The sequence below is a fragment of the Trachemys scripta genome, chromosome 3, assembly GCF_013100865.1.
Source record: "Trachemys scripta elegans isolate TJP31775 chromosome 3, CAS_Tse_1.0, whole genome shotgun sequence".
In the NCBI taxonomy this organism is placed as follows: Eukaryota; Metazoa; Chordata; order Testudines; family Emydidae; genus Trachemys; species Trachemys scripta.
Genome location: NC_048300.1, coordinates 189542476 through 189569311, shown reverse-complemented (window position 1 = coordinate 189569311; position 26836 = coordinate 189542476). Strand labels below are relative to the sequence as shown.

Genomic DNA, 26836 nt, shown 5'->3' with positions numbered 1-26836 from the left:
GTTGCTGTCTGTGTGAATGCCATGATGTGTGTGTCCCTAAACTTTATCTGATATGAGTCATGGTTGAGTGTCGAATCTGTAACTCTTTGTGAGTTACCACAGGATAGTCTGAGTACAGTATCTGCATTTTCTTTAGAGAGAGAGACTTCTGTACAAGACAAAGTAAAAAGATTAGGGCTGTTCAGTGTAAGGAAAAATGATTAAGGGGGGTATATGAAAGGGGTCTATAAAATCACGAATGGTGTGGCAAAAGTGAATTGTGAAGTGTTAGTTACCATTTCCCACAATACAAAACCCAGAGGTCACCCAATGAAATTAACAGGCAGCAGATTTAATACATAAATGAGGAAGTAATTTTTCACACAACACACAATTAGCATGTGGAACTCACTGACACAGGATGTTGTCCCCTTTTCTTCCCCACTCCAATGCACCAATCAATGTAGCTAAGTTAATATGGAAATCACCTGCACCAGGTATAGAGCAGCTCACTTCCCTTTTGGGACAAAGTGGAAGCAGGGATCCAAGGGTGACTCTCTGAGAAGAAATTTAGTTCCTGCTCTGCTCCTGTAACAGCCAACTGTGCTGCCCTGTAATCAGGGTTTGAAGTAACTTCATGATCTAGCTCAAGATGTTTAAAATGTATTCTAACTAGAGCTCTGCAAATGAAAGATTTTTGGTTCACCGGCAATTCTGAAAAAAAAAAATTGTTTTGAGTTGAATAGAAAATGAAATGTTTTGAAATGTTCAGGAAATTTAAAAGTAAAAAAATATAAATAGCAGTCAAACAAAAGGTTTTCTTTTGAGTATTTTTAAAAGTTAAAAAAATTATGGAAATTTCTAAATAAAAAGTAATTTTGAATTGAAAAATCAAAACATTTCATATTGAAAACACCAAAACAAAATATTTTGATTTTTTTCATATTTTTTTTTCTTTACTTTATTTTAGTTTTTTTTTCCCTACCAAAGCAATCTGGCAAAATCAACATGAATTTCTGAAATATTTCGGTGTCACCAAATCTGCACTTTTACTGAATAATAGTTTCAGTAAAAAATTGTCAACCAGCTTTAAATTTTAACATTTATGGGGGAAGGGATATTGCCAGGCAAAGTTCAGATAACGTGAAACGTTTTGAGGGGCTTTTAAAGTAATAAAGAAAATCATAGTGTCGAAACAATCCTGTAAATAACAAAAAGTACTTCCCCTGCAAGTATAATCTCAATGTTCAAAGAATATACAACACTGCTCTTATGTTACATGCTCATTGTTTCTTCAGTACTGGGTTTTCCTTGTATACATATATAATCTCTAAATACTGAATTTATTTGAACACAGGTCCGTATCAGATTCAAATGTCCTTGTCTAAATTTATTACTGCCGGTGTGAAACATGGAGCTGGAACCTGTAAATGAAACATTTCCTGTTCATGGGATACCTTTGATTTCCGTAGGAAAATATTTTTCTCTGTTCCTAAATATATCTCAATGTGTGTTGTAAATCATGTGTTAAATTTATGACTAATTTCTACCAGTGTTTTCCAAAAGCTGTTAAATATTGGATAAACCTTGCTAGCAAACATAAAAAATTACATGGGGCTTATTAGCAGACTAATGCATTAAGAAGACCTACCTTCTTTTACTTTTCTGATTGAGGATGCTGTAACCTTTTTCTGTGGTTTCCAATTGGCCGTACATCAAAAACTCTACATACCAGGTTAATATGCAAGAGACCTTTATGTTTGCTGAGTAAAATTCTTCTTAAAACTTCTTCTAGTTTTACATCAATTTCCAGATCAGATGAACATAAACAACTTTAAAATCTCACCCATAAAAGTATGGCTACAGTTAAATCTTTTGGTCATTTAGGGTAAACTTCAAAGAATTGCCTGGGAGAGGCACACAGCACACAAAAGCTCTTTTCTGCACAATGGGATTTTCTATATTATCTTCCACAGGCTAAAACTGTCCCTTGTACTCTTGCTGTTTAACATTAACACAACAACTGCAGAGACAGCCTCTAAGAAACTGAACTGAAAACCTGATTAAACTTGGAGACATTTAACATACATTTCTTTTTGACTGCACAATGAAAGATGTATCTAAAATAATATCATTTAAGGGCTGAAGTTTGTTAATACGCCATGCCATATTTCATTTTGCTCATGCAAACCTGGGTCTATGCAAAAATGCAATGTAAATTACATTGGGTGATACCAAGGGATTCTTTCTGGAATCCTCCAGCTTCCCTCGATATTATTTTTTTCCTTCTATCATTTGCAGAAGTTTTGTTTTAGATCCCAATTTTGGGTAGAATCCTTTGCTTCCAGGAGAAATAATTTAGCACTCTAGAGAGCAGGCGGACAGTTGAAGACCTGCCTTAAACAAAATAGTAATTCCAAAAAATAATGGCAAAATGTATGTGTTCAAAGTCAAGGAATTCAAATCGCACAAATCTATAAAAGTGACTATTATACCAATAACTGCAATTTTAGAAGGTAATTTTTAAAAGGTGAGGTTTGGGGAAAATTTTTTTCCATCTAAATGAAGTGGGGTTAAAGTCACAATAGTAACTAATACTGACAACTGCTATCACACTTATTTGCTCACAATGAGCCACAGTCAAACCAGTGTAATCGAGTGCAATTCCTGAATTGGGTCGTATGATTAGGGTGAAATCCTGGTTTCACTAAAGTCAGTAGCAAAACTTGCATTAACTTCTGTAAAGATAGTATTTCATTCTATGTGTCTTACACATTTTTAATTTGGTAAAAGAAATATGATTTTTTAAAAAAATATGTTTCAGCACTGCAGATCCAAGCTAGCTTCAGAACAACAATCTGCATTCTATTCTGCCTCAGGCATTATTACCATAAATGTTACCTATCTTCAGGATTTGTGTTTACTAGATGTAGTCATGTGTAGTGTAGGAAGAAAGCATCTGAATGCACCCATCTGAATGTACAGTTCTCACAGAGAAATCCCTTTTTAAAAACATGATAGGAAAGTCACCAGAATATTGAACTCAATGAGGCCAATTTTACAGAACAGAACCACGCTAAGTTTCTAGCACCAACACCAATATCTTAAGAATAAATTCCGTCCTTAGATGTATGCACTTGGCATGTGTAGTCACCAGGAGCTGTGCACATGCATCTCAGTACAATTTAACTAAAACGAGCTGCCTGCTGTTTTTACTTTAACATCTGAGATAAGTCAAGCTGTTTTTCCATATAAAGGCACAGAGAAGAATTTGAAGACTTATTATTCATGAACAAATCTGCATTCAAAATTAGCACAATGAAACAGTCAACAAATTCTGAAAGAAGAATAATTTTCTTTTCAAAAACACTATGAAACACAAAATATATTCAAAGAGACAGGTTTGATGAAAATGTGAATAATATTATAGGAGCACTGTAAGTATCAATGGCAATAACATGTCAGAGCATATGGAAGTCTTGAAAGATTATATTATAGGAAAAACCTCTTGCAATTGGGTGTCATCTGATTTAAGATTATAAAATACTCTTGACTTAAGGTTGTCATCTCAAGTGAATGTTCCTAATCATTTTAAAAGATGGAGGTTTTTTATTAAGATTGTGATGAATTGTTTTCATGTGTCACAAGCAAGCATGTTCATCAACAGAAATCTGCCACACAGGCAGATCTAGCTAAAGTCTTAGTTAATAAAGAAAAGCATAATAAAATGTATCTCTAGCTATGCTAAGTTTCACTCACTAAGGAACAAAAAACAGAGAAACAAGGTGAAAGGTTACAAAGCAATTTCAGCCAGCCATTTTTCAGGAAGAATCTAAACTAAGTATCTCTTTAAGCGGCGGCTAGCACATCCCTCAGCCCATGCCGCTTCCCGCAGCCCCCATCTGCCTGGAACGGCAAACCGCGGCCAGTGGGAGCTGCGATCGGCCAAACCTGTGGACGCTACAGGTAAACAAACCGTGCTGGCCCGCCAGCGTATTTCCCTGACAGGCTGTGTGCCAAAGGTTGCCAATCCCTGATCTAGCATATACATTTGTATAAGCTGACATTTTATATAGAGGTGTTATAGATTTGTTCTCTCTCTTCTGTGGCACATGGCTGGACATTTTGGATATTAAGATGCACCAACCCAAAAAAGTCTTGAAGTCACTGTTTCTGTAGGAACCAGTAGTGATTGAAAAAGAATATGCAGTGATATCCAAGAATGCGTTCTTGTTATCTTTACACAGAAAGTGTGTGTATGAATATTCTTGTTAAGGTTCAATTTATGGAATTTAGGCTACTGAGTCAAATACCGTGGACAGACTTTTTAAACCACTAATAGCTAAGATTCGTAAGGCAAGATAAAGATAATCAAATCACATGCTTCAGGGAGCAAGCTAATCACCTGTAGCGTTAGAAGGAAAACTAAATATTTAGAATACTAAATGGTTGTGCTTTGCATGTATGTGTATGTAGAGGTTTCTTGATTACAAAGCATCAGATATATATGTATATATAGAGAGAGAGACCTATGGTCTCATCAGGTGTCGCAATTTGTAGGTTTACTCAGAATGTAAAATAAAACTGGGTTTAAAAACAAGGTTAATTACTTACAAATAATAATAGTAATACAGTAAATGAATAAATAAGGTAAATAACATCATACTTTACATCTTTACATATAGCAATCAAAGGGTATATGTCTACACTGCAATCACAAGAGGTGACTGAAGCTCGGATAGCTTTAATCTAGCTATTTCGGTCCTGGAGCAGTGAAGTCACAGCAAGTGTGGGTTTCAGCATGGGCTAGCCTCCCAAGTAATTATCCAGGGTCCCAGGTGGCTTGAACAACCCACACTGAAGCCAACTCTGCCACAGCTTCCACTGCTCCGGCACCCAAACTAGCTAGATTTAAGCTAGCTTGGGTATGTCTACGATCTGCGGCAATCACACCCCATGATGATCAAGGATAAGTATGTTGCTTCAAAGCAAGAACATTCGGTATAGAAAAAATATTACTTTAAAATATTTACAAAGATTTTACTGCAAACCTAAATTATTTGTATTAGTGCATATGATGTTGAATTTGTTAATATAAGAATGGCCACACTGGGTCAGACCAATGATCCATCTAGCTCAGTATCCTGTCTTCCAGCAGTTTTACAAGGAATGGACAGAACAGGGCCATTATTGAATGATCCATTCTCTGCTGTCCAGTCTCAGCTTCTGGCAGTCAGAGGTTTAGGGACACCAACTTCTTATGATAAAGAGATTGCACTACAGTACTTGTATGAAGTGAACTGAAAAATACTATTTCTTTTATCTTTTTTACAATGCAAATATTTGTAATAAAAAATAATAATACGAAGTGAGCTCTGTACACTTTGCAATTTAAAGTGTTGCAACAATTATGTGTTGCAATTGAAATCAATATATTTGAAAATGTAAAAATAACCCCGAAATATAATAAATTTTAATATTATTGCTTAATAGTGTGATTAAAGCGATGATTAACTGTGATTAATTTTTTAAATCTAGTTAATTTGTTTAGCATTAAGCGCTTGCATTAATTGCAATTAATTGACAGCACTACTTTGTAATAAATTGGTGAGGCATGATTTTCCTTTGCAAAAGCTGTGTTGACTCTTCCCCAACTTACTGTGTTCATCTACATGTCTTATAGTTCTGTTCTTTACTATAGTTTCAACCAATTTGCCTGGTACTAAAGTTATAGATATTTACTACACAGAGAACCTACATTAACAAGCATTCAGTAAAGCATGATTAAAAGGAATTGTTTAATATACACGGACTAGCACGTAAGCACTGTGGGCCAGATCTTGCTCCCATTGAAACCGATAGTAAAACTAGCGCCGACTTCAGTGAAGTCAACTGTATGTGATCAGCATGCTACAAAATTATGTGCAAATACTCTCTGGGAAATTGCAGCATGAAGTCAATGCACAAGTGATGCACGATTTCAAACATAGGCACATGTGTCCGAGAGTGTTGTCTAGCTGTTAGAACAAGGAACTGGGCACCAGCAATGCTAGGTCCCATTTGTGGTGCTGCCACCAAATTGCTGTGCGACTTTAGAGAAGAGAGTGAGTGAGGCTGGTTTTAGCAAGTGTTTATTAGGCATTTGCAGATCCCTGAATGGTTATTACAGACTTTTAAAGCAAGGCAACTATTAGGGCTTGATTCTCACTTACTCCGAACCTTCTGTAGCCATTGACATTAGAGCAAAGTGAGTGCAGAGAGGTGTGTATAATACTTCCAAGCCAGAATGACAGCAGTTTACACCCACTTTACACTAGGGTAAAAAGCTAGACAAGGTGTAGGGCAATGGAGAATCAGACCCTCAGCCTCAAAACTAAAGACTGATTGAAGAATAATAAAAAAAGAGCTACCAGGACAAATTTTGCTCTCATTGGGGATGCACATATGTAACTGAGTGCAGGATTTGGCCCATTGTGTATTCATTCATGAACCTAATGCTAATCTGTGTGATCTTTCATTGCTTATTTATTTAATTAATTGTGTAGGATTTTCCATGGGACTCATCACCACTGTATCTGAACTGCTCACAGACATTAAGGAATTTACCATCACAGCACCCTTGATGTAGGGATTATCCCCATTATAAAAATGGGGAACAGAGACACAGAGACACTGTAACTTTCCCAAAGTGCAGGGCTTTAATCATAAGACTATTCTCTCTCTTTTCCAATGGTTACAAAGAAGGATGCAGGCAAGCCCCTGGAATGAATTGACCTTGCCTCAGTAAATACAACTGGAAAATTATGCAAATCTGGGCCACCATTCTCAGTTTAATTTGTCTTGTTTCTTGTGCCCAAGAATAAGCGCCCCACAAAATTACAAAATGTTCATATAAAACCCAAAACCAGATGCTGGTTGACATTAATTAACATACTACAACGAACCAAAAATTCTGTAAAAAGAAAAAAGAAAAAAAAAATACCCAAAGGATTTCCCCCGCAAGAGATTTTTGAGTTGTGCAAAATTTCATAACAAAACCCTAAACCAATGAGTTTTGGGGGTTTGTTCACACCTGAAAGCCAAAATGAAACACAATGAGATGTAAACCCATGCAAACCAAAAAAAAAAAAAAAACCAAAGAAAAAGTTTGCAAAACCCCTATACATGGAAATTGGTATCTTTCACACAGTTCCATTTAACACCCAAAATGTGGATGTTCCACACTGCAGAAATCAGATTTCCCTAAAAATGCATCTCCAGTAAATCAGGTCTTAAATAATTTCTACCATTTCATGGTACGTAGAATATTTATATTTTTGGAGAGTGGTGTAGAGCATCCATAACTTCCATTGACTTCAATGGAAGGAGCAGGGCCTACACACTTCTCAGAACTGGGTCCTTGCTTTGTGACGCTATAAATAACCATACTAATACTTATGCTTTATGTATTTATAAAAATAAAATCTTACTACAATAGTTTTGAAGGGTATATTTCCTGGGATGGGGGGAAGGGAGAGCAAAGAGCATCTACTGTATTTGGATTCATTAGCATAAGCTTTATTGATAGTTTATCCTGTTTCCTAATGAAAGCAAAAAAACCACCATGTCTCTATTAAAAAGCAATCAGATTTGCTATGCTGGTGACACTTTAAAGAGCACATTATGTGGGAAAACAAAATAAACATTTACCCTGGCAAATGCAAGTGGATTTGGGGTTTTGACATACTTGGCAGGCAGGTAGAATTACATTCATGTCAAGTATGCAGAAAAGCTAATATAATATTTAAATATTTGTTTAAGTAGTATAGTATTTAAAGCAACACATTAGAAAAAACATTTTTATTAAAATAGTTTAAAGGGTTTTTTTTATTAAAGGACACTACATAAAAGTAACGTTTAGCTGAAATCAGTACTTTTGCTCCCTTTGTTATAATTCCATTTATTTTCCCCATGGTCAGTGTCTTTGTTTAGATTTCCAAAACAAAGGCAGTTTAATAGTGATGATTTAAACTGATAACGAATATGTGCAACTTTCCAAGGATCCAGCCCTTGAGAATCATAATGTTAAAAATGTAGATATAATCAGTTAACGCTGGCTGGCCACGCACTCAGCTAAGTTTTACAGATGTCATGTGGCTTTAGATGTTTAACATACACACTTACTTTAAGGCTTTCTAATTCTGAATCAAAATGTAAATATATATATAATATATATATTGTGACAGGGTCAGGCCAGATGGCTACAGGAGAGTGATCCTATTGGGATCCAGGAAGTGGGCAGGCGTACAGGAGAGTGATAGAAGGCAGATATATTAGCCCCAGATTAAGTAGGTCCCTTTTCCCTGGGTAAGGTAAGAGGGAAGGTTCCAGAACAATCAGGAACTTTCTGGAAACAATTAAGGCAGACAGGCTGATTAGAACACCTGCAGCCAATCAAGAAACTGCTAGAATCAATTAAGGCAGGCTAATCAGGACACCTGGGTTTAAAAAGGAGCTCACTTCAGTTTGTGGTGTGAGTGTGAGGAGCTGGGAGCAAGAGGCACAAGGAGCTGAGAGTGAGAGGGTGAGGGTGTGCTGCTGGAGGACTGAGGAGCACAAGTGTTATCAGACACCAGGAGGAAGGCCCTGTGGTGAGAATAAGGAAGGTGTTTGGAGGAGGCCATGGAGAAGTAGCCCAGGGAGTTGTAGCCGTCATGCAGCTGTTACAGGAGGCACTATAGACAGCTGCAATCCACAGGGCCATGGCCTGGAACCCAGAGTAGAGGGCGGGCCCAGGTTCCCCCCAAACCTCCCAACTCCTGATCAGACACAGGAGGAGTAGACCTGGACTGTGGGTTCCACCAGAGGGGAAGATCTCTGAGGCAAGCAAATCTGCCAATAAGCGCAGGACCCACCAAGGTAGAGGAGGAACTTTGTCACAATATATATAAACTGAGATTTTCAAAGTCACCTACAGATCTCAGCCATACTGCGTACCATGGACCTAATTTATAAATAGGGCTGTTTCAACAAGACACCCCAAATCTGCATATTTTACACACTTAAGTAGGCTCTTAGTCACCAAGGCATGGGTTTGAGTGTCCAAAATCAGGATCTGGATGTCCTGTTTCCATGTTTGAAAATTCAGCTTCCCAATGCGTATGGGAAGCTGACACCCTGAACACACACACACACATTCATCCATGCTAGCAGAAGTTGTAAGAATGAAGTTCAATATCCGTTATAAGCCTCCATTAGTCTCAATTACTCATAATTTTCTGAAACAATTTCATTTGCATAAGAGATTTTTCCATGCTTTTTCTCAGCTCCTAGAAGAAGTTTGGGAAAATATGTAACAAAATTTGTTCACCCATTTCTGAACCGTGGGTGTGTAAAACTAAAATAATATTAAAAATAACACTTTTGCCATACATTTTGGACATACAAAATTTTAAAACATACTTAGAATTTGTTCGAACATCTGCAAATCTTATTTGACGTAAATATTACGCAAATTCTAACAATAATGGGTTTCAGCTGGAGTAAATCAGCAGAGCTCCACAGACTTCATCACGGAGGAAACTACAGCTCTATTGACACTAGCAATTTAAAACAATGTACAAAGAGATGATATTTCAAGGCATAAATATAAAGGGACAGTTCTGAAAGTTCAGTTTTACCAATCAATTCCTACCTTTCTATGGCTTGACATTTCAACCCTTATGTTGCACTAACAGTTGTTGGATTCCAGATATTTTAGGGTGATTAAACATATGCCACATCTCCAGACATGTACCATATGCATAAAACATTAATAAAGTGTGAGTGTGTGCATGTTATATGTATATTCTCTTAGAATCTATCAAAATGCTCAGGATATTTTCCTGTGCTTTCAATACAGGTGAATTTGAAATTCAGAATTCTGGGCATATCGTATTTAGCCTGTACAGAACAACAACTTTAATGATAATATTTTGAGCCTTGGTTGCAAAGAACTAATAGTCTTATAGTAGTCACCATTCAAAGTCACGCTATTGCCACAGTCACCGCATTATGTTATCTGAACAATTGCAATATGTTATATGATCTACTATTGTAACTGTTAGTAAATGCCGACTCTGTAGTGATGACTGCTACTGCATGCTTAGGGTTTTTGAGTTTTTCATGACACTTTGGAGGTCATATTTGGAGCTGTCAATCAAAACCATTAACTAAAAAAACAAAAACAAAATTAAAGATATCAAGATTATCAAGTCTATTGTTATATAATCTCCCTGAGAACTTTACTCCAGTTCAGTAACTGGAAAACAGCTCTCCGGTCTTAGTATGCACAGGGAAAGATTTTGCAACTAACACTTTCATTTTGTATGTGTGTGGTTACATGTAAGGCAAACTGCCTGACTTCAGTATATCCGACGATACTATTATAATTATCAGATATAAAACAATTAGCTTCTGATATGAGTTGACAGCTAAAACATCTCTGATATACATTTTTTTAATGATATACATTTTTTCCAAGAGGATGTAGTGTGTGTGTGTCCCTTTTTCTAAATCGTTTGATTTGGTCTTCCTGAGGAGATGGGACCTAACGCCAGATGCTGTGTGTAGTACAATTTTTTCCGGCAGATGTCTGCAGCCTGAGAGAATCAACAGGGCTTTGAATAACATCTCCAGCATAAGAGTCTTCTTGTCACAGTTGCTGTATGTTATAGGATATGAATCCCACACAAGTGGATGAACCAATTTTAAATAATACCATCTGACAATGGCAGAAAAAATTGTTAGAAGGTCTGACAAAGTCCTGGAGATGGCTGTTAGCCTTGGGAAATAAAATCCAGCCCACTGACAAAATCTACTCATCCTTCTTTTGTTTGATCAGATGAACATCCAAATTTAATGATTCCTTTCTAAGATCCAGAGGCAATGTTTCAACAGCATTTAACTGAACTGCCAAGGAGCTTTCATTTTTGCCCTTTAAATATGCCATTCAAAAGAATATTTTAGAAAGATGCTAACTTTAAGAACCGTTAGAATATACTACAGAATGCATCTTCATATGTTTTTGATATTAACATGATTTCACATTCACAATTCATGTCATAGCCTGTAATGAAATCATTTTTAGAATTAAAAAGAATAACTAGCTACGGCCCAAATGCGGTAACGACCATATTGATTCCAGACTGCCAAGAAAATTATAAGAGCAAGAAAAATGTGTATAGAAGGGGTCAACATCATATTCCTCAAGTCAATAATTCCACAGGTTGGAGTTAGGGACTCTTTTCTAGAAGTAAAAATAAACCCCGGGCCCCCATTTTTTAGACTGAAAACAATCTCCCAAGTTCATAGCAATTTATTTCTAATGGTGATAGCACAGGACCGGGCTGTCTTCACTGTAAACACAAGTGTGTTTTCACTTGGAGATGGTTAACCCAACATAGCTATTTTGATGTAAAATCCTTGTGGAGGTAAGGTACTGTAGTCATTACCTTGATATAGCTAGTTGAGGTAAATCCCAAATTGGGGGAGGCGGTTATAGTATTGACCTGACTACCTGCAATGAGATTAAAAGCTACCTGTATCTTGTTTCCACTAGGATTTTATAATGAGATAACTAGCTCAAGTAGACAATCTGAATGTAAAAACATACCGTATGTAGCAGCGAAGACATAGCTTGGGAGTCAGTACTCATGGATTCTACTCCAGCTCCTTGAGCATCTGATTTAACCTCTTTGTGGCTCAGTTTACTCAAATGTAAAACACTTTAAGCAATAATGATCTACATTAAAAGGCTAATTATTTAATATTTGTAAAGTATTGCGTGATTCTTGGTTTAAAAGAAACTCAAATAAGTACAGGTTTCAGAGTGGTAGCTGTGTTAGTCTGTATTAGCAAAAACAATGAGGAGTCCTTATGGCACCTTAGAGACTAACAAATTTATGCCCAAATAAATTTGTTAGTCTCTAAGGTGCCACAAGGACTCCTCGTTTTTTCAAATAAGTACAGTTTCATTATTGTTAATGGCCACTAAATCTAAAAATCTATTGTAATGAGAAATGTGCATGGTTATTGCCTAAATCCCTTAAAAAGAAACCATGCCGTTTGTCATATCATCTGATCTCACTATCTGAGCTGTGTCTGTATAAATCAGAACTTGAATGGGACCTCCAAGGAATCCCTATGTCCAGGAGATATGGTACTGATGATTAAATATATAGCACTCCTTCTTCTGAGTCAGCCCTGATTCAGTGCCCCAGCATAGCGTAAAAGGGCTTTGTGCTGCTGAAGACATACAAAACTTAGGTCCTGGTAACCTTGTGATAATTAAATATCCAATGAGACTTTTCAGAAGAATGAGAAAAATTATCCCAAGTATCCTGGCCAAATTCCAGCATTGGTTAGTTACAATCTGCCTATCTCACTTCCTTTGTAGCATCAAAGGTACGCATAAGTCTTCTTTACTTCCTATCCTAGAAGTCTGAGCAGTGTTTTGTCAGATCACAAACTACCTGCAATCCACATAATTTTAAACATATAGTACAGGGCTGGAAATGTATACAAATCACCCCTACAGCCCATATTCAGTGTACACATGTCAGTGTTTGCCATTACGTGCCAGATATGAAAATGAGAAATAGCGAGGATACCACTGACCAATTTAAAGACCATTTTTGTTGGTTGTAAGACATTCTGCTGAGTGCATCTATATGTTCTCCTCTCGTGTTGACTGTACTTTTAGCAGGTGAATGTGATGGTGAGTATACCAGAGTTTGCCTGCCTCTGTGGAGAGGGCCTGGGAGCGTGCTCCCCACTGTTTTCTAATATAGTATATGAGCAGCCATACTACACAGTGTTGTATGGACTGGTGGAAGGCTTTTGGAACACATCTTATAGACCTGAGTTCCAGAACACTGATGTGGAGTTGGACTCCCAGGTGTTCCAGAGGTCATGCACACAGAGTCCTGACAGTTAGAACCCCGACCGAGGCATTTATGATGGGTTTAACAGTAGGGGATGCAGGTATGAATGACACCCCTTGCAGTACGCTGTCTCTGGTCTCCCACCAGCAAAGCTGTTGAAGCAGTTTGGGGGATATGATTAGCTTTCTTTTCAGATTGTGTACATTGGGCATGTGATGAGACATTACTCAGGGTTGTAGAGGCCTCATCATTTGTAGATGAGCAAAAGGTATAACATAGGTAGAAGAGGCCATAAAACTTTGGAATCATAGGAAGAATTGTGTTGTCTGCATTGGTTGATCCCTGAGAGTTATCAGGAAGTCTCTTATCTTTAGGAATCTCTCTTCTGGGAGAAAAGCCCTAGCTTGAGTGGAGTCTAAGGACAACTCTGATAAATGTGATCCTTTGAGTGAGCTGTAAGGAGTTCTCCCAGTTGATCAGCAACCCAAGTGACTGCAGGAAGTCACATGTGTATTGAACTTTGGAGGAGAGATCCTGTTGAGAGCTGGCCCTTAGGAGTCAGTCACCTAGATAGGGATAAACGCACATATCCTTGTGTCTGAGATATGAGATGTGCTGAGACTACCAAGAATCATTTTGTGAAGACCCTTGGTGCAGTGGGCAGACTGAAATGGAGGAAATTATTTGTTCCCTCATGAAACCAAAGATACTTGAGGTGGATGGGATTATCACCTCAAAGAAGTATGCACTCTTTAGATTGACACCTGCACTCCAGTTACCTTGGACAGGGACAGGATAATATCCCCTAGTGTTAGCATCATGAACTTGAAAGAATTTGTTCATTTGTTGAGGTGTCTAGGGTTCAGAATGGGTCTTAGGCTTTTAGACTTCCTGAGTATTGGGAGCTATCTGGAGTACAATCCTATTACTTGGTATTGTAGAGGAACTTTTTGTAGGAGAGAACTTCTTCCTCTCATGGAAGTTTCTCACAAGAGGGATCCCTGAAGACAGTGTGAAGGCAGACGTGAAGGGTCCCAGTGTGAAATTAAATTGAGTAGCCGTTTCTCAGGTGTCCAAAGGTATCAAAGCTGGAGTGGCAGGGTGCATCTCGGACCGCTCATGGCCTCTATGACAGCTATATGATTTAGTTAGAGATTGGTCCTGCTTTGAGCAGGGGGGTGGACTAGATGACCTACTGAGGTCCCTTCCAAACCTGATATTCTATGATCCACCATATCCCATGCAGTTTATGACCAAAGTCATCATGATGGGCACAAGCTGGCTCTGAGTTTTGAGATGGAATTAGAAATAGGAGTGTTAAAAAATATACCACTGTCAAAATGTTATCTCCTCTGGGCTTTGATCCTAGTCACTGTCAGAGTGATACACTGGTGTGCCCTTGGAGACGGATTGTTAAAATGATTTAATTATGTTTATTTATTTATTCAGATTTACCAAAAGAGGACTGAAAAGATGCACACAAAAATAACTCCTTGGCAGGTACCGCTAACATTCTTACATCTGGGGCTGCAATCACTCCTGTACCAGGTCTGCTGAGTTTCTGACTCCCACTGCTCCAACCACTAGGCATGACTGCCCACACACTGATCCATGACAGGTAATACCCGTAAGATCGCTACACCAATGCTTCAAGCAAAACTAATTTTCCATCATTGCCTCAGGCAGAAGGGATGGGCTGGACTGGGGGCTCACCTCCCCGAGCCTCAGTTCACACGCTGCCTGCCCATGCTCAGAGTAAACTCCCATGGTTTTGCCGCAAGGATAAGTTTTTATCTACACTTTCTTTTTGGATCAGTTTTCTTTCCTGGATCAAGAGAAGAACACAGTATGTGGGCACTGTCCCATATAATTAGGTTGCCCGGTACTTTCCATTCTAAAGGATTCTTTGGCCTTTAGTTCGAGAAGCATTAACATTCCCATTGTTTGCAGCATGCCTTTGCTATTCAGGAGGAAGACACCTCTCAGGAAACAGAAGTGCCTTTACTCTCATCTGTGAAATTCCATTCACATTTAGTTGAGTAATAAAGTGTTAAAAATCACCATTTCTGTTCTCTCACTCGAGTTCCACCGGAAAATTCTGATAGTATGCCCAAATCACTGAGCGTTCTAAAGAGCTCAGCTCATGCTGTCACCAAAGCAGTAGTAGTGGACATTGTACTGGAAATGTATAGGAGCAGCTATAAGGGGAAGAGAGAGTGAGAGCCAGGCTAGGCTTCCCCCTCCACAATAGCTCCAGCAACCCATACTCTCTGGTGGCACAATATGGGACAGGAGTACCCCAACTCCCTGGAGGGTGGGAAATGGAGAGAGACAAGGCAGGCTCCCCATAAACCTACCTCTACTGTTACATCTATCACATAGTCCCAGCATACCATTCTACACACACACACACACACACACACACACACACACACCCCTCTACCTCTACGGCATAACAATTTAAACAAAATCCCCTAGCTCCTGACAGCCCATCTTCCCCTTCTAGGAGCACTATATGGGGCAGGATCCCCCACCTCCCAGAGAGGAGACGCGAAAGAGCTGAGCTGAGCTGAGCTGAGCCTGGCTGTGTCCCACCACTACCTGGACCCAGCAACCCAACCCTCAACTTCGGGATAAGAGCCTTTCCTGCTGCCAGCTAACACACTGAGTCCTGGAATTCAGGTCAGATAGGTCTGTGTTACAGTGCTGAGGCTCAAAGTTCAAACCCTGCTAATGATGCAAATGGGGGGACTTTATGAGAGCTGTACAAAACAGAATTTGTTTTTACCCTTACCTTTAAAAAAACAACCTCCTCAGAAATTACAAAATACAAAAATGACTTCAAAGGAATGTTATTAAGGTTGCAAATGCCAAGTTTTATGGTTGACTGTGCAACCTTTGCTTGATCCCGTTGCGCTTATAACTTTAATTACCTGATCATACGTGATGTGATCATAAGCACACATTTTTCCATGAGACCCCAACCTCATTCAGTGCATAAGGATACTGAATTAAGGTTTCATGGGCAACTATAATCTGGTGTTTCCTAATTTCTGAGAGCCTGACTAGGCAGCCTAATTAACATTGTTTTTGTTTTTATTTAGTTTAATTTGTGTGAGTATATCTTTTACATTAAAATAATGTTATTAAGGTTGAAAAGTCAACCACTCAAAAGTGAGGAAATGCTAGAATTAAGGATGTCTGTGAGTATGTATTATAATGCAGTCTATAATCATGATACAATTTTTTCCACCAGATCCCTTTCTCATTCAGTGCACAGAATCGATGGTGCTCACTTACTGAGCAGCTATTTATTATTTTGTTTTATCCTCGTTGTTCAATCCGTGGCCCGATGCCTTATTTACTGCACATTATTCAAACCTTGATTTGAAGATACAATTATTTATTTCCTCATAGATTTTTTCTATGGTGCTCATTGCTGTAGTATCTCAATGCTTCACAAATATTAATTTATTTTCACAAAACCCTGTGAGGTGAGAAGGTGCTATTATCCCTGTGATGCTATATGATTAAAGATGATTGTTTATATCATACAATTACCATAAATCTTGTACAACATGTATCATGTAAGTTGTCAATGGAAACATTACAATCTATCAAGCATGATCATCCTGGTTAAATCCATGTATCATCTTTGTATCTGAAGTTATGAATATTGTCTATGTACTTGTATCTTAAACCTGTGTCTATTCTTGGATGACATTCACCAGATAGATTTACCTCAGGGCTAGACAGCTATGTATTGATGGCCTATCAATAACACTCAACTCCCACAATGGATCATAGAAGAAACTCATCCCACCCAGTAGGTCTCCCTGTGGCGTGCCAGTGGCCATCTCCTGTGATTCAGCAAACCATGTGTAAGGACATGTGACCTGCTCATGTGACCCTAGACACCATTTTGGGCCAGTAACTTTTCACAAACAGGGGCTGTGGGTTTTGTTTGGGACAGTAATTTTCCATGCACATGGCAGAGAATATAAAAAGACATCTCCATGTTGCCTCTTTTCCTGCTCTAATTCTCTGGACTGTGGATTTACAACCAAAAGGAGCATCTTGAACTGTAGACTGAGGACCTTCCAATCTCTTGGAAGTTACCAGAGAGATGTTACAAGTCAGCAGTCATTTCCATCACTGCTACAAACCTGATATAAGGACTTTGCAGTCATTTGTATGTATATGATCTATTAACCATTTATAACTCTCCTTTTCTTTTCTTAATAAATCTTTAGTTAGCTTACTGAGCATTGGCTGACAGTGTGATATTTGGGTAAGATCTGAAATATATATTGACCTGAGGGTGTGTCTGATCCTCTGGGATTAGTAAGAACCTCACATATGGTGAATTAGGTTTTCAATAATCTCTCACCATTTCAGAACTAATTATCTGGATGGGAGCCGAGGGCTGGAATGTATAAGCAGGACTATGTTTGGCTTCTGGTTAACCAGTGTTGCACTGCAGAAGCTATTTTGTTACATGATTTGTGAATCTATTTATAGAGTAAACCACCAGTTTTGGGGATTGCCTGCCCTTTTTCTTGCAGTCTGCTCTGCGTGTGGTATTTTCAGTGAGGCCTATCACAGGTAGCTGGTCACAATCCCCATTTTATAGATAGGGAACTGAGGCACAGAGAGATTAAGGTCAAAAGTAGCTACAGTCTGAGACACCTTCAACCTGATTTTTGAGAGTACTGAGCATTACATAGCATTTGATACGCTCAAAGCACAGTTCCCACTGACTTTAGTTGCAGCTGAGAGTGCAAATGGGACCCAAAGGTCTCAAGTCAGACACCCAGAAAACGAGGAACATACAAAAAGTGACCACATGCAACAATTTTTGATTTAAGTGACTTGCCAAGCATCACACAGTAACTCTATGGCATAAGTGGGGATAGAATCCAATTCGCCAGCATGGCATTTGAACACCTTAACCTTGAGACCATCCCATCTCTTCTTGCAATCCCTGTGCCTCATTTACTATGCACCTTCCAACTTCTGCAACAAATAAAGCAGAGGCCTACAGGCAATAGTCTCCATCACTACCCAGTCCTGATTCATTCCCAAAGCAGGTCCATCTTGTGCACTAAATGAGACAAGGGTCCTATGGAAAAAATAGTATCATAACGCACATGCAAAAGAAGGCTATTTAAGGAACCTTAATTCTGATATTTCCTAACTCTTGAGTGCTTACTTTGCAACCTTAATAATGTTCTTTTAATATACCTTTTTGGGGTGTAATTTTCTAGGTTTTAAGAAAATATAAACTGGAAAAAAATTCCATAAGGTGGCATCATATTGACACCCACATGGGCAGTCAGTAGCATTGCAACCTTTATATTCACCACACAGACCTTAGCTAGCAAGTAACTGATAGTACAGGGTTTCTGAAACAGCGGTCGCCGCTTGTGTAGGGAAAGCCCCTGGTGGGCCGGGACAGTTTGTTTACCTGACCTGTCCGCAGATCCGGCCGATCGTGGCTCCCACTGGCCGCGGATCGCTGCTCCAGGCCAACTGGAGCTGCTGGAACAGGTAAACAAACCGGCCCGGCCCGCCAAGGGCTTTCCCTACACAAGCGGCGACCCCTGTTTGAGAAACCCTGTGATAGTAGGAGCAAGTTGAATTTTGTATGTGGACCAGCACTAGAAGGGGAAGAAAAACTTTGCCAAGGGGTTCACAGATATTTGCGGACAGCAGAGGAGCGGTGAGACTCAGGAATCCCAGGTTCCATTCCAGGCTCTGGATGGGAGTGTGCACTGGTGGAAACAAACTCTTTTGCCATATCCCCGTTCCATCCTGTCTCTTGGCATGCCTGGCTCCATGTCCCAGGACCATTCTCCTTTCCCAGCCAGTCCTAGTCTCTCCCTCTAGGCTCGCTGGAATCCCACCTCCCAGTCTCTCCTCCTCCTGACATCCAGTCCCTGTCTTCTTGCCGAGCCAGTTCCCCCCCTCCTGGCTCCTTGTCCAATCCATCTTTCCTTTTCTACCCCACCAGCTTTCAGTTCCAGGCCCTCTACCCAAGCTCCTCATCCAATTTTAGTCTCCCCCAACACCCTCTCTCTGGCTCCCTGTCCCAATCTCTTTTCCCTGCAAGTCCCAGTTCTCCCGCACACTCCAACTCCTTGTCAGCTCTGTCTCTCCTCTTGTTGCCCCTGTTCCCACCCAGTGGTTCCTAATCCCAGTCTTTGTTCAACCAGTCTCTGTCTTGCCCCCTTCTCCCCAGCTCCCCCTAAATCACCTTGCTCTCCATACCCCCGTCCCCATTTCCTTCACTGGCTCCCAATGCCACCCTCCGCACACCAGCTCCCAGTCTTCTTGTCCAGCCAATCCCTCTCTTTCCCAGAGTTCTCAAGCTGTCTCCTTGCCTAATCTGTTCTAGTCTTGCCCCTCCAGCTCCCAGTAGCAATTTCCATCCCTTCCTCCAGTCCCAGTCTCACTAGACTGCTTATTCCAATCTACTCCTCTCTCCCCCTCCTGGTCAGGTTGTTCCCTCTGCATTTTAATCAGATGGCTTCCTCCTCCAGGGGGGAGTCATTGAGTGCACAGAAGAGACAGGCTGTCTGCTCTCGCTTCCAGTGCCCAGCCCCTAGGGTTACCATACGTCCCGGACATGTCCGGCTTTTTGGGCTCCAGATCCCCGTCTGGGGGGAAATCCCAAAAAGCCGGACATGTCCGGGAAAATCGGGACATGGGGGGCCGGTGGTGCCGGGTCGGGGACTCGGGGGCCGGCGGTGCCGGGCCGGGGGTCGGCGATGCCGGGCCGGGGGCTCGGGGGCTGGCGGTCGGCGGGGCCAGGGGCTCGGGGGCCGGCGGTCGGTGGGGCCGGGGGCCGGTGGGGCCGGGCCGGGGGTGTACGGCCGGGAGACCGGGGGCCGGCAGTGCTGGGCGGGCCGGGGGTGCTCAGCCGGAGGCCGGGCCGGGGACCGGCAGGGCTAGGCGGGCCGACCCAGGCTGGAGACGCCGGGGGGGCCAGACTGGGCCGCGCCTCCTCCCCCCCACACCCCTCCTTACCTGAATCAAATATTCACGGGAAGCAGGGGAGGGGGCGGAGACTTTGAGGAAGGGGCGGAGTTGGGGCGTGGGCGGGGCCCCGTGGAGTGTCCTCCTTTTGGAGGCTCAAAATATGGTAACCCTACCAGCCCCCAACCTGGTGCACCTCAGCTAGGGGCAGCAATTTGTGCTGGTTCTCTACATGAGTATCATGAACAAGGTATTTGGGCACCACCACACTTTTCTGAAATTCCACACCCACTGTTTCTACAGAACACACAAGAAATGAACAAGTCCTATACATTCCACACACAACCCTCTTCCTGCTGGGAGATTAAAGAGGAATTCCTTGCAGCTTACTCTATTTTGCAAAAGAGTGAGTGGAACCAGTTTCTTTTCCGTGAACTATGCACAGCTCACCATAGGCTTTTCAATGAATGCAAGTATTTCCATTAGCTCCATTGGGAGTGTACAGGGAGAATCAGATCTAAACTGAAAATGAATCTAGGGATCTTAGAACAGGTGGTATATTGGCCTACTTCATTTTAAAATATGTCTTGTGTGTAATTTTATAGGACAATATCTTCTAACAAGCCACACATTTTGCCTACCCCTTTCCAAATGTAACCAAGCTTTAACTTTTTCTTGGCTTCAAGCCTACTTTCTAAAGGTACTGTATTCTTCTATTGAAGTTATTTTCCCTCCACTGTTTATTCAAAAATGCAATGTACTATGAAAGCATTATGGTGGCTATTCCTGCTGAATTATTGCTATATAAAATCTGAGTGTTGGAAATATATCCCTAAACTAGCAGACAGAGTGACAGATGAATGGTGTTCCTTTGAATCCTAAGGGAACAACAACTGAAATACAGCATTCACAGTGTGATGCTGTTTGCATTCCTTTGCATGTCCGTTCAGCTTTCTGATGGGAAGGCTTTTTCCCTGTGGGGGAGATAGCACCATTATAAAACAAATGACGGCAAATGACTTTTTTAGAAAGGAAAAGAAACCTTCTACACTAAAGTACATTTAAAACGGGTCATTTTTGCAATTACTTTAGCTGAAAATAAATAAGAGTTCTGACTATTAAAATATTTGTTTCCGATTTTTATCAGCATATAGCAGTACTTTTGACAAATTTTTATGTGAAAAAACAACATTGGGAGAACTTTGCATGGGTATTCTCAAAAGCAGCTAGGGGACTTTAGAGCACAAGTCCCACTGACTTTCAATGGGTCTTGTGCTCCTAAACCCTTTATACACTTTTGAAAACGTCCTGTATTTGCACAATTAAGCATTCAGAAGTAAGAAAAGACCATCGGCATCCTTACTTCACATTATGATTCAGTATACCATTTTTGTAGCCAGATATTTATTTAGCATTTTGTAAGTGCTGTGGTTTACTGTGTGTGTGTCAGATAAACAAAGTACATAAAAGCCATTTCTATGAAGATTACGGAGTAAACTGTACTTATGCACCATGTACTAAGATTGGAAACCAGATCCAGGCCATTTCCACCACTGAGAAGGTGCAGAGGGACCACATATTAACCATTATCTATCCAGCTGTGAATTCCCCGGCATGGGGGAAGTCTCAGCAGACATAAAGCCAGCATAGTTTGCTTCTATGTCACCACACCTTTTGGTCAGAGATAAAGGATGGGCCACAAGGGGCATGACTGGAGTTCAGCAGTACTCATTAGTGGATGGTCTCTTGGGGACTGTTACCAGCTGGCACAGGTTGGTTAATCTAACTCATGCTGGGGCTGACATTGTGCCAGACAGCGAACCAGAACATTGTAGTTTACCTGAGCTTAGAAAGGAGTCTGCCCCAAATATAAGAGCAAATCTACCTTCACTCTGTATTTTGTGACAGTAGAGTGTTCCTCTTCTTAAACTTAACAGTGCATTTCCTGACCTCTGAGAGCTTGATTTTGTAATCTTAATGGGGCACTGCTGCTAGGTTGTTTTTTTAAAGGGTCCACCTCACAGGAATTAATATCTTATTATATATTAAGTAGCATATGGTGGCACCAACCAGAGAGAGAGAGAGAGTTCTTGCCTCTAAAAGGCATATAATCGAAGACCACTACCACAGCAGCCTGAAGCTCCTCCAGCACATCTCAAAATCTGAAAGGCTGTCATCCATAGGAGAGTGAAGTAAGTGGCCAAGCTAATATTTATGAAAATAGATTACCCGAAAAGTTCAAAGTACCTGCACATTCACATGCACACACTCCAATCAGTAAATTAGAAGACAAATGCAAAGAACTTAGACCAGCACATGCCAGCTTACCCTTTTGGCCAAGCCATGTCATACGCTAATTCTAATTCTAACCAATTTTCTCTTTTCAAGTACAACTTTTAAGACACAGAGAAGAGCAAACTTACAATCTATTTGTAATCTTTCATTGTGCCCATGGATTCTATAGTACACTAGAGGCAGCAGAAGGAAAATTCAATCACAGAGTGATGCCAATGCTGATTATTCTATTGCACTTTAAAGGCAGGAGGCTGCAATCCATAAGTCAAACATGGTTTCCCAACAGACTACCACAGTTGTGGTTTATTCTTGAGAAACTGTAACCTATCAAATCAGAAACAGGCAATTTCTATGCTCCTGACAGTTCCACTTTCTACTGTCTATAGTCAAGCTATGTCTATGAGGTGGAATATTTTATCCCATCTACAGTTTTGTTACTTTGAGTAGCATAACATGGATCGTTTACTGTTAGCTTGGGAGACTGAGGTTTAATGATTCAGTGACACAGAATCTCTAATCCAGCTTTTATTGACAAGCCAGTTGACTACTGCTGCAACTATTTATTGCTGGTTTTGATACTTTCTTATACTGATACGCTGACTGTAATATATACCACAATTGCAATATAATCATGTACTGAACTGAACCAAGAATGATTCTTCTACTCTCAATTACTTTTAAGCCCTGAATTTTAAGATTATTCAGCTTTCACTTGCACCTTTTTGATTCCTATCATTGCTAGAGGGAGTATGCTTGTGTCAGATTAATGATATAGTAAGAGGTCTCTAGCTGCAAGATATTCTGATTGTAGAATGCCCCTTCTATGTAAATCAACAGAGTTAGCTGATATTTTTCAATCAAAACTGAAAAGCTACTTGTTCTACTTCATTAGTGTTTGAAAGTGGGTTGGAGCTTTCCTTAATCTTCAGTGATGGAAATATGTGATGGACATCATAGAAGAGGAATACATTTCATGTAGTTTCAGCTATAATTTTATCAAATGTTTTTTGAAGAAATAAAGCATAGACAATATTTGCTTTCGGTATCATAAGTGAAACCATACCACTAAACAATCATATCCTGTTTAGCCCATAATGACATCAGAAATATATGTTTATCATCTGCTCTGGACAACTTAGCATGTTTTTGGCCCTGGGCAAAGTGGAACTGAAACCATTTGCAGTTGTCCAAACCAAGATAACCACACATTTCTGAGGTAATTGATACCTAAAAGGAACACTGCCTTTAGATCACAGTTCACGATTTAAGTACACTAATTCCTTAAAGAAGGTTGTTAAAGTTTTGAAAGTATGTATGTCTATTGGACTGCCTCCAAAACTTAGCATGGGTTAATCATAATCTACTGCACACAGAAAATGTGATACACTAGACTACTTTACAACTCTTCTTTTTAGGAATGGAACCCATCCCCTGCAATTGCTTATTTCTCCCTATCCACTCCAAAAAATAAAATTAAAAAAAAAAAAGGGTGGAGGGGGGCAAAATTTTGAGCGCTTTGAAGTAACATGCATCACAAACTAGATTTCTGGTTCTATTATCAACTGTACAGGATATTTAAACACTGACTACACATTTCATGGTGTTTCAATCAGTGTGAATGTACTGTAAAAGTTATAGGGCATGGCTCTTTTCTCATACTGCTGCAAATCACGAGTAAATTCATTGAAACTAATGGAAGTAGCCCACTGTAAAACCAGCATCAGAGGAGAATCAATCCTATTATGAATGTAATTGCATCCCCTACGATTCATGAACTGAACTTTTATGAGGGGGTTGATAGAAAAGAATTATCTAGAAAATCAGAATGGGCTCCTCCAGGATAAGTGTCTTCACGCTTTTAAAGCAACTCCTACAGTTTAGCTGACTAAAAAGTTGGTTGTACTGGCACAAGTAAATGTAAAGCAGCAAACAGTTGTGGGCCAGGGCCCAGAACAGTTGCTCTCTCATTAATATAGTATTACTTACCACTTGTATACTGAGCCAAAAGCACGCATGGTGCTGTACAGAACCAATCAAAGGAAATGTCCTTCCTCCAAGGAACTTAAAATGAAGGTTTGAGTGGTGGGGAGGGAAGATCTTAAATGACTTGTCAGAATTGCCATTCCTGCTACAGAGGCTGGAAACCATTGCTCTATGGCATGGTTTCTCAACCTGGGGGTCACAACCACCCAGCCCTCCCCATATTACTAAATGGGGGGAGATCCCGGCAAGATTCTGCCTAATTGGGATGGGAGGTACCGGTACAAGAAAGACTGAAAACCACTATTCTAGCACAGGATGAAAGTCACGTTATTTCTTATCCAGGCTCCTTAGGAAATCCACCAACAGATAGAAGAACCAAGAAGGCATAGTTGTCAAATATGGCTAAATATGTCAGACAGCTCACCACAAAGAAGAGAACAACAACAACAAAAAACCCTACCACTTCTCTACCACTGAAAATATGTAAATTCTTTTTAAAAAGCAATCAAGACACTTTAGAGATTTTATGAACAATACAAAGTAAAGACATTCAGGGCAGATCTCTGAAATAATAATGAAGACAGACTTTAAATGTATACGCAGAAAAGGAAGCCGATCTTAAAGAGAGAAGGGTAAACTCAAGACTGTGTGGTGTGGGAGCAGAACTTTTCCACTTTATTTCTAAGCTATGCTAACATGGAAAAAGGAAGCTGATTATATATTCTTTAAAAACATTTTCCCATATAAAAGGAGTAATCAGAAAGACTTCCTCACAACTGGCACCATCCTAACCACAATATTTTGAAATAGAATTTGCTGTCTATCCAAGGGAAACAGAGCTGAGATGGATTGAAAGATCTATGACTACATCTAGTCCATCCCCCTACCTTTCAGCATGCATAGGTAGGATAACAAGAAACATTTCCTTCTTGGAAGAAATATGGAAATAAGAGTCTATTTACGCTATCTACCTAGAAAGGCATCAATGATTTGAAAAGTGATGAGAAAAAAAAAATCAGAACAACATGATGTATGAAATCTATTGCACATTTCCTTTCTATTCTGGAATTGGATGTGAGTGAGGATTCATAGGGTGACCAGACAGCAAATGTGAAAAATCAGGACGGGGGTTGGAGGTAATAGGAGCCTATGTAAGAAAAAGACCCAAAAACCAGGACTATCCCTATAAAATCGGGACATCTGGTCACCCTTGTAGGGAAAAGGACAAAAATTACCTCCATCCGCTCTTGTTTAACATCATCAATCTCATCATCTTCAAACATAGCCAAGAGCTCCCCAGTCTGATCAATAGAGTTGAGAAAGTCTTGAGCCAGCTTCTGACGTTTGTTGACACTGCTACTGTTGAATTTGTCTATAGAAAGGTGAACAAAATTAAAAACAAGTCTGTTACTTCGGTTCATCTGTGACTCTTTACATCTGCAAGGCCTACTTTAATAACATTAAAGTGAGGACCTGTTTGAACAATACAGTGCTTCCCATTCTGATGACAAATATATTCTAAATGTTCCAGTCACTAGGTTTAAACCCGCCTTTGGAAAAGAAAATTTTTGCTCATGGGAGGCTCTGTACCTGTGCACAGTTTTGAGGGCCTGCTTTTACTTATATCCTCACACCATCTTTAGCTCCTTCTGACTCCAAACACTTCAGAGTTTGGAAAATGAGGCCTTGACAACCACTTATCAAACTGCAACATTAATTACTAACATCACAGGCTTTCATAACCAGAGTGCACTATGAAAGTAAACTATATCAAACAGGGCACTACCAGCTAATCACCAGAGCCAAAATTGCCCTAGGCCCAATCATAACTGATATGCCCCCTGTAAACCCTTTCTTGTTACCAACTGATCTGCACAGAATCTTCCTGGGGCGGTGACTCCTCTCTCATGAGCATGAATACACTCAGCCAATGTAACATAGGGGAGAAAATTCCTTCCCAAACCCATACATGGCAATCAGTCAATCTTAAGGACATTATGCCCTAAAAGCAATCATCACACAAATCTCAAAATGCAACTTTGCTGCTAAGACAGGAGATAAGATAGGTCACCCCTCAGCCAAACTCCAAAAGACCATGGGTAAAGAGTTAACTAAACTGTTGGCATTAGAGCAGGCGTGGTTCCACAGACAGCTTGTTTTATCCCACTGTCAATTAGAGAGATAGTTGGAGAGACAGCCTATTTACCAAGGGGACAATCCCTTCCCAGTAAAGAAACAAACAAGAAAAAGGGGAAGGAAGACAATAAGCCAGTTGCTAAGTAGCCCATGAAGAAATCCTGGCACAGGATGTCATATCTATATGAAGGCTGAGAACCTCATTTTGATATAAGCTAAAAATTCAGGAAGTACAGTAGATGAGTCCACAAAAAAGGAGGGTCAAATTTTCAAATGGGGCTTCTATAGTTCCAGCACTACATTTGCACATGCATTTTGTACAATGGACACTGCATGCGTAAAATACAGTGTGCTTAGAATTCATGGCTGCAACTGTAAAGCCGCATTTGAAAATTTGACTCTTAATTTTAAGAGGAATACTTACTCTTTAGTGGCACTTTCAAATGCATCTGACTTATAGAAGCTTTAGCTATGAAAACTGTAATTTACTACTTAATTCAACTCAATTTAGTGAGACTTTATTGGCATGATAAGTTACACAGGTTTTGCCAAAGTGTAAAACA

At 40.0% G+C, this 26836-nt stretch overlaps 1 protein-coding gene across 11 annotated transcripts in view; it reads right to left on the bottom strand.

The window, feature by feature from the left end:
• Nucleotides 1-26836, bottom strand: part of SUPT3H (SPT3 homolog, SAGA and STAGA complex component) — a 438440-nt gene that overhangs the window by 88551 nt on the left and 323053 nt on the right. For all 11 annotated transcript variants that reach the window (XM_034766666.1, XM_034766665.1, XM_034766667.1 and 8 more), the window contains one exon: nucleotides 25373-25509. In XM_034766666.1, coding sequence (XP_034622557.1) covers nucleotides 25373-25509 — 137 coding nt within the window. The remainder of the gene's footprint in view (nucleotides 1-25372; nucleotides 25510-26836) is intronic.